Genomic DNA, 9,036 nt, shown 5'->3' with positions numbered 1-9,036 from the left:
AATAATCATCGGTTGGGCATGATTTGAAAAGTTCTCAAAAGTTCTTGCAAAAAAAAGGGTTCTCAAAATAACTTTTCACTATATATATATATATATAATATTGGTTTTTGTCATCAAAAAATCATCTTATATCATGGATGGTCTTTTCTCGATCTCTCACCGGAAAGAAAATCTAGCACCACCAACCGGAAATATACATCGGCCGTCACTGGAAATATCCCGTGAACGACTTAACTGGCGATTTATCCCTCTCCAGGAACACACATCATTAACCACCATCGACCGAAATCAACTCCAGCCGTCATCACCACGCCTATGGAGTAACCTATCGGAGATCGCCGAAACAGGATGGGGGTATCGGCGGTTACCCAGGAGGATGGTGGGTGTTGGCTGTCGGAGGTGATGTGATAGGCGGGTGATGTATACCAACAGATCTTAGACAGAGAAAAGAGAAGAAAAGAAGAAGAAGAAGAGAAGGAATGATTACCTTATCCCTCAATTTGTTAAGTAATGCTCCATTAACCACTTTTAGGTATTGATTATCTTACCTTACTCCTACTAAGCATTGGTATTCATTTCCATTGCCATTCCCCACCCCCAAAAACCCCCAACCAGGCACCCCCTAAATTATCAAACAAGTTGGACAAAAACAAGCATCCATAACTTTCATTTCTTATTTTTCACTTTTTTGAACCTGTCTATAGAGAAATATCATGATCAAACCAAGAAATCCAAAGACTGATGACCCACCTATAAATATACAAAAGGATTGCATCTATCTAAATGCTAGAACACTATATATAACAAAGAAAAAAGATTTACATATATTCCCTAACTTATTTACTTATGAAACATGGAACATAATTCACTTTAAGTATGTGTTTACCGTACTCTTAATACATGTTTTAGGGAATAAGGATATACATAGTTATGTATCGAGGAAAGGAAAGTGACTATGGTATTGTCTCACATTCAATTTGGGTAAAAAAAATCCCTCAGAAACTATTTTTTAAATACTTTTTATGTAATGAATAAATGATTACCATATGAATTTTATGGAATACAAAATCAAGATATGATGGGTTTTTCACTTAAGTTGGATGTTAGACAACTTCATTTTCACTTGCCCCTTATGTCCCCAAGTCCCAAGGATGAGTTAATTTATTCTTATAATTAATTCAAAATCTTTTATCTCAAAAATCGAATATCTAAATTATTTAAATTTTCATACTTTTTCATTAGATAGGTCATTCGATATACTTTCGATGAACTTTTGATACAACACGGGTTTTGCCCTTTCGGGTATTAATAAGGGATAGCTAATGGGGATAGGTCATACGGTGTGATAGGTGATAGTGGATGATCGGTTATAGGGTGTGATAGGTCATATAGGGCGATAAGTTATAGGTGTGATCGTTTTTTTTTCCGATTTGATACGGTACAGGCTTCGCCCTTTTGGGTATTAATAAGGGGTAGCTAGTGGGGATGATAGGTCATAGGAGGTGATCGGTCATAAGGGGTGATAGGTCATAGGGGCGATCAACCCGACGGGCTTTGCCCTCGGATTTAAAAATTCGTCAAAAGTATATCGAATGACCAAGAGCATTAAATTTTAAGAACACTCGTATAAATTTTATAATTTATCGATGTACCGTTTTTGACATACAAGATTTTAAATGAATTTGATAAATTAAATGCTTTATGGAGAAGAGAGAAAAAAAAAATGAATTGAGATTTAATCCTTTTGTTGTTTTTTTTTATTATTATTATTTTTTTAACAGAGTCTCAAATTATGTTTCCTTCCTGTCCTTATGGGATATATGTAAATGTCCCATAAAACAACTACTTTTATCTCTAGCAAGCAATACATTGCGCGTCTTTGAAAAATTTAAAGCAAGTTCTTAATTATTTCTTGGAAATTATGTGTAATTCATTTGAAAATTTTATAAATTTTAACGCAATTTCCTAATTATTTCTTAGAAAGAAGACTTTCACACCTTTACTAAGGTTCTAAATCTTCCCCCATGAATATAACTAAATACTTCTAACCGACCAAGCGATTAAATTGTGTCGTTAACAAGATAAGCTTTTTTTTAAACATTCATACGGTATGCAATATAAGGGAAACTTCAACGTATAATGGTGAAGTCATGTATCCCAGACAACGAGATATTAACTATGGGTTGTTACAAGTATTTGGAGGGAAAAACCCTAAGGTTTGTCATCCATACGGATCAAACTTAAGAATTTGAGTAAAAACGAAAATGCCTCTGACCAACTAGGCTAGACATCATATTCTCACAAGATAAGTCAGTTAGCTCATTAACGTTGTGTTCTCGAGTTACTTTATAAAAGAAATAAAATGAAAAGAAAATAAAAAGACCAAGTTTCTTTTTTTTTTTTGAATCACCCCAAAAATGGGATGATAATTTTACATTAAAATCTAGTAGATTTTCCTTTTCATTCCTTTCATTTCCTTTGCTAAATGAACTCAAGAACACAATATATATTTTAAAATCTCTTTCCTTTTCATCCTAAATCAAATTCAAGAACGTCGCATAAGCTCACCTTAATACCCACTTTGCTTAAGATCGTGAAATTACATAAATGCCCATGACCAAATTATATGAAGACTTGTGATTAAAAAGTCGTCTTTAGATCCTGTTAAGCTTTATATAAATGACCCTCCACGACAGTTTTGGAAGACTTGTGCCAAGTCTTCTCCTATCAAACACACACATACACAAACAGAAAAGCAAAGAGAAGAAAAATGGTAGAAACAATAGGAGAGAAATTAGGAATTAGTGAAACAGTGATAATAAAAGTTTCTACTTTAGCTCAAAAATCACATAAGTCGAATAATGGATACATTAAAGAATCTGGAAATGAAGAAACTGTATTTGCCTTTGGTGGATCATGGTCTTTTCAAGATTTTTATAGCCATGAGCCTTTTGGTGAAACAACGGTCGATCTTTCGTTGTTTCCATCACTAAAAAGCGTCGGGAATAACGAACTTGCTATGATCAATAAAGGATTCTTTCTTAAGTTTCAGTCTATTCTGCAGAAACCATCTTTCCAAGCTGAGGTAACAGATCATCTTTCTTTCCTTTCCTTTTTTTTTTTTTTTTTCCTTCTGTTATTTAAGCCATTTCCTTTAGAACCAAAACTATTATTTGTTACTTACTGTACAATATTGTTTTTGTAGTCATAATTAACACATTACTTAACTTAATTATGAATGAAGGAACAAAAGGATTAGCAAGTCAACCAAAACAGCCCAACTATCTCCGACCCATTTCAACCCAAAACCATTTTGACCCGTTGAAACCATTTAGGCCCTGTACGCAACCTGACTATAATTCTTTTTCTCATATAGTAATCCAGTTGTATTACCTTATGAACTACAGGTGGAGAGAGCAAGAAAGAAAGAGAAACCGATCATCTTCACGGGTCATTCTGCAGGTGGCCCAGTGGCAATCCTTGCATCCATCTGGTACCTAGAGAATTACGCAAAAACAAGTGGCCGTTTCCTTTGTAGATGTATAACTTTTGGGTCCCCTCTAGTAGGTGATCGTATATTCACACATGCTCTCAACCGAGAATATTGGGCCCGTTTCTTTCTCCATTTTGTTAGAAAATATGACATTGTTCCAAGAATAACACTAGCTCCCTTTTCTTCCGTTAAAAATGAATTTGGTCAAATTCTTGAGTTTTTAAATCCCAAATCAAGAAATTATCAGAATCAATCAATCCTAATGTCCCAAGAAGCTTCAACGTTTTTTAAAACGGTTTTAAAGAACACATTGTCTGTTGCTAGTCATGCTGCTTGTAATCTCATGGGAAGTACTAATTCATTACTAGATATCATTTCAGACTTTGTTGAACTTAGTCCTTATAGGCCTTCTGGAACTTATATTTTTTGTACTGGAAACGGGAAAATGGTTTCTGTCAAAAATCCGAATTCTGTTCTGCAGATTCTGTTTTATTGTAATCAGCCCGGTAATGAAGCAGAAGTTCAAGATGCAACAAGTAGAAGCTTATGTATGGATTACAATACTGAATTACGAGAAAGTTTATTAGGGATGCAAGATTTTGTGTACCTGGATGATGAAATGGAAATTCCTTTATCTTCGAATGGTAATGCTTCTGGTGACTCGACTTCCCTAAACGCAGCTTTAAAAGACCTTGGTCTGGTGAGTATCAGTAGAATAACACTTTAATAGTAATTAGTTATTGTTAAAGGCAGATATTTTGACCCATTTTGATTATGAGCTGTTTTATAAGATGGTTTAAGTATAGTATAGATAAAAGAAAATGGGTCAAATGGGTTTAGAGTTGCCGAAGTTATAATCAACTAGAATACTTGGATAACTTCCAACTTTTATTTAACGTGTTAGACTTACAAGTTACAATTCGCAGAGCACGGGAGCAAGGCTATGCCTTCGAGCAGCACAGGCATTTGAAAAGCGAAAGCTACAAAACCAAAATACAATCGATTCTAAGAAACTCAACATTGAAAAAACACAAGAGATGATAGCCGACTACCAAAAAGCGTGTGAGGATCGCAAAATTGGTTATTATGACGCTTTCAAGATTCAAAAGGGTAATGAAGACTTTAATGCTAATGTGAAGAGGCTAGAACTAGCAGGTATATGGGATGAGATTGTAGAAATGCTGAAACGATATGAGCTTCCAGATGCGTTTGAAAGCCGTGATGAGTGGATAAAGTTAGGGACCAAGTTCAGGAAACTTGTCGAGCCACTCGACATAGCTAATTATTATAGGCACTCAAAGGATGAAGATACCGGGACCTACTTAAGAGATGGTGGTAGACCAAAACGTTACAAATACACTCAAAGATGGCGTGAGCATGCAGAGAAGTTGAAAGAAGGGTCGAGCTCCGAGACTACTTTTTGGGCGAAAGTGGAGGAAATGAGGAGGAAACCGTTTGAAGAAATGAAGGATAAAATTGTTGCATTGGAGAAAGAAGTGAGTGAATGGGTTGAAAAAGAAGAGCTCGGGAAGGACGTGCTTTTGGAAAGATCTACGTTTGTGGAGTGGTGGAAAACGCTCCCAGAGGAGCATAGATTAAGATCATGCCTACACGGGCGACTTGGGAACTTTGCACAATGATTATATTGATGTTTGATTCAGAAATAAGACGGGTATAATTTGTTGTAAGTTGAATGTAATCATAGGCATTTTTCTTCTAAAAATTTATCGAGTGTGGTTTTGAATATGTTGTTCCTTTTTTACTGATATCTAATATACATTAATTTCTTTTTACTACTTCCCTACTTTACTAGAATTATAGACTTACAGTAACTTCAGTTTATATAATGCATAGATGTATATATAGGTAACAGTAAGTGAAAAGTATGATCTTACATGACACTTTCGTGGGTCTAAAAGATCTTTTAGTGGCGATAATATGTATTTAGGTAATAGTAGTTTACAAAAGAATACAAGTCATATGGGTCCATATGGATGGTGTTGCAAGTGTCATGGTAATTTCAGTTGTTGAATCGAGTTACTGTGTCTGCTTGTGCTTGCATGGTAATTTCAGTCCATAGATTGCTAATTCGGAACATAAAATGCCTCGGAACGTAACATGCCTGACCATGTCCTCTGTTTGAACTTTGTTGGTGCTACTAGAGAATACTTTTCCGTATGCTTAGTGAATCTTTTAGACGTGGCAGAATTGGCGACTCAGATGGGTTGAGGTGCGTTGGCAAGTCAAAGGATGCCATACTCAATACGAGTCCCAACAGGCCCATTTGGGTTAAGGTTTATAACTAAAGTAGTATAATAAATAAGATTATGAAAACCACACGGTTAGAATACCCAAATTTAGGTTGTTTTAGATTTTGAAAATTCTGGATCCGTTTGACCGGGTATTTGGTTAGCTTAAATTTGTATCTTTTTGGTCCTTTTAAGACAAATACAACCCAAAGAACACCTACTCACCTCTAAAATTTTCCGCAAGGGAAAGAATTTTATGCTTAGATGATTGTGAACACTGGCCGTGTCTTGTCAACATGAAAAAAAAAAAAAAAATAAGTATCCTGGAATGTAACAAACTTTGGACAAATGTCTATAGTAGGATGTAACTAAAGTTTTGTGTATTGTATGTAAACAACTTTAAAAAATGTTTATTGTATGTAAGAAAACATACGTAGCAACCATATAGAGGTGCCACTTGTCTGATTTTAATTGGTCGAATACATTTTCTTACATACAATAAACATTATTTTCGAGTTGTTTACATTCAATACACACAACTTTAGTTATTTACTGTAACATCCCAAACTTTTCAGAATTGACTTATTGACTTGACCGTTAGTCAACGTTAAGTTTCGTCAAGTTTATATGCCTTAATTGGTTTATGTGTGATGAAGGTTTTATAGGTGAGGCTTTAATGTCTTAATGGTTGATGTGAATAAGTGTTAAAGGTATAGTTTAATGCCTTTAGAGGTGTTTAAAGTGTTTAATGAGTTGTAAGTATTCCCAAAAGGAGTTTGGAGCTAAATATGAGCTCTATAGAAGTTCAGGGACGAGTTTTGACATAGGGTGAAACTTAAAAACGGGATTAGGGGTTAAGTAGACCCTAATTAGCATCACAAATCAGTTTCTTCTCCTTCTTATTCAAACCCTAGCCGCTCCCTTGTTCTCTTGAGCAATCCTAGTGCGTTTATTGCGATTTCGGGTGGACTTATGATCAATCGATGCACGTATTCGATCCGTTAATCATCCTCCAAGGTATAGATGGTAATCCTTGCTTATTATCACTCATTTTCATCCATACAATTCGTTCATAGCTGGATCTATTGAGTAATGGTTGATTTCAATCGTTTTGTGGTTAGATTTGACAATTTCGGGTGAATCGGTGATTGTTATTGCAATCATTTAGTATCTAGAGATTTCCTACAGGTATGAAATCATTGTTAATGTTATTTTAATGTTCAAATATGACCAACATAGGGTTCACACCTGGTCTAGAGGCTTGATTTGGATTCGATTATGTTTGTGAGTCGATTTAGGTCAAAAACGGGTGTCAAATCAATTGTCGGATGTGTTTAATGAATCCATGAATCCATATACGATTTCATAGTGTCAAATGATTCATATTTTGGTATATATGAACTGTAGAGGTCGTGGGTATCAGCCATGTATGTTTGATGATCGAAATTGCTTTCAAAACGATAAGGATCTCAAGGCCTGATTCTGTTGTCATATTGCAAAAATCATATCTTTTTGATCTGAATGAGATAAGAGATGAATCTTATATTTTTGAAAAGGTCTATGTGTCCCCTAAATTAGTTATGAACAAAGTTTCCTGTGATTTTTCCTAGAGATATGCGAAAAATGTCGATTTCCAGAAGTGGTCAGGTTTCGGACGAATTCTGCAGACCTGTCTTGCAAACGTCATAAATCATTCATTCGAAAACTTCAAGAGTCAAACTTTATATCCCTGGAAAGGTCTTTGAATTTCCTGCATTTCATAAGAATTAAGTTTTTACTCATTTGGTCATCTAGAGGTCGAAAAGTTGCCTGCAAGTGAAGGGCACGAGTCAGTCTTTCGACCAGCACCCCATATGCGGCGCATATAATCTATGTGCGGTGCATATCGGGGCCTGGGAGGGTTCTGGGTGATTTTTGAAGCAAATATGCGACGCATATTCAAAGCATGCGCCGCATAAAGTGTCTGTGAGTCCGTTTGAGGTCCGAAACAAGCGTTTAAGGGTCCTATAAGTGTACCTAAGTTAATAAATGGTTTTGTAACCTTATGAGGATGGATTTATGCAAATCTAATGACAATGAACTCGATATAGGTCACTCGGGATAATTGTGAAGCTTGTTAACTTGTGTTTGGTGTATCGTTGTGCTCGTCATCAGGTAAGATACACTACTTTGACACGCTAAGGGTTCAACATAAACATGGTTTTCATATAATAACTTCCCTAATAATAAACTTGTTTGTTTATGAGTATTCGGGGTTATACGGGAGGTGATATGGGCTATGTACATGACTATTGAGGCCTGAAATGCAGTCCCTATGATATGAAATGTAACGATTTGTTATGCAATGATATGAGATGCGATGATATGAAATGAAATGAAATGCTATGAAATGTAATGTATGATGATGATATGTGAAATGTGCATGATTACATGGCTTGTTCATCTAGTTCACTAGACTTATTAAGTTGCCATGACACGTGCACGTTTAAGGGCCCAAACGTAAAAGATGTATATGTGATGATTGTTTAGGTTGTGTAAACACCTAAACTATATGTGATGTGAAACCGAGCTCGTAAATTTGATGTGAAAGTGTTAAGCTTAACCCGTACTTGCTCTAGCCCGGTTAAGTGCGCTGATGTGATTGCTCGGGTGGCTCCTTGCAACGAGGTACAACGTGAAGAGTAATACGGGAGGTCTTACCAGCCCCAATTGTCTTTGAACATACGGATTACTCCTGGATATGGCTTGCCATTCCTTAACGACATTGATGTACAACCGTAAGGTTGTTTATCTAGTCGGGTGTCACTTATGTCTCACTTATAATGATGTATATGTTATACGAGATGCGTGACTTATGTCACAATTATAAAGATGTTCAGATGTGATATGTGATTATGCAAAAGATGACTAGGCACATTAGGATGACCCATCCTATTATGAATGATGTTGATGCTATGATATGTATATGAGATGATATGTTCAATGATATGTGCCTTAACGACTTAATATGACTTTTATATAATGTTTTAAATGGACAAACGTTTTATAAATTATGTGTTATCTTACTTAGCTAATTCGTTAGCTAACACTTGCTCTTTTAAAATGTGTTGTGCCCTCAGGTCCAACAATAGTGAGCAGGTAGATGTGAGAAGATGTGAGACATGGGTAGATGATCTTGAAGCTGGCTATAGTTTACCCATAGTGGCTGCTCGCTTTAGACATTTGCTTTATGTTTAGATAATAATGACTTGTATTGATAATGTGTTCGGTTGTTTAATGTTGGGCAACCGATGG

At 35.7% G+C, this 9,036-nt stretch overlaps 1 protein-coding gene and 1 long non-coding RNA gene across 2 annotated transcripts; both read left to right on the top strand.

Moving 5' to 3' along the window:
* Positions 1 to 2,706: 2,706 nt before the first annotated feature.
* LOC122581343 (protein EDS1L-like) lies at positions 2,707 to 5,286 on the top strand. The gene is made up of 3 exons (XM_043753561.1): positions 2,707 to 3,085; positions 3,408 to 4,193; positions 4,420 to 5,286. Exons 1-3 carry the CDS (start codon positions 2,771 to 2,773, stop codon positions 5,131 to 5,133), a joined length of 1,815 nt encoding a protein of 604 aa, XP_043609496.1. The 5' UTR covers positions 2,707 to 2,770; the 3' UTR covers positions 5,134 to 5,286.
* A 1,425-nt stretch (positions 5,287 to 6,711) lies between these two features.
* LOC122580922 lies at positions 6,712 to 8,901 on the top strand. Its single transcript, XR_006320920.1, has 4 exons — positions 6,712 to 6,759; positions 6,864 to 6,930; positions 7,833 to 7,896; positions 8,862 to 8,901. It is a non-coding gene; the product is annotated as an uncharacterized LOC122580922 (long non-coding RNA).
* Positions 8,902 to 9,036: the final 135 nt, after the last annotated feature.

Source organism: Erigeron canadensis, chromosome 9 (genome assembly GCF_010389155.1).
Source record: "Erigeron canadensis isolate Cc75 chromosome 9, C_canadensis_v1, whole genome shotgun sequence".
In the NCBI taxonomy this organism is placed as follows: domain Eukaryota; kingdom Viridiplantae; phylum Streptophyta; class Magnoliopsida; order Asterales; family Asteraceae; genus Erigeron; species Erigeron canadensis.
This window is presented reverse-complemented; position numbering and strand designations above follow the sequence as displayed.

What these genes read in the sequence shown, in the direction of transcription:
- LOC122581343 (XM_043753561.1), top strand. Translation starts at nt 2,771, where the DNA reads ATGGTAGAAACAATAGGAGAGAAATTAGGAATTAGTGAAACAGTGATA. An exon ending in AACCATCTTTCCAAGCTGAG is followed by an intron (nt 3,086 to 3,407) that starts GTAACAGATCAT and finishes TATGAACTACAG; the next exon opens with GTGGAGAGAGCAAGAAAGAA. An exon ending in CTTTAAAAGACCTTGGTCTG is followed by an intron (nt 4,194 to 4,419) that starts GTGAGTATCAGT and finishes TACAATTCGCAG; the next exon opens with AGCACGGGAGCAAGGCTATG.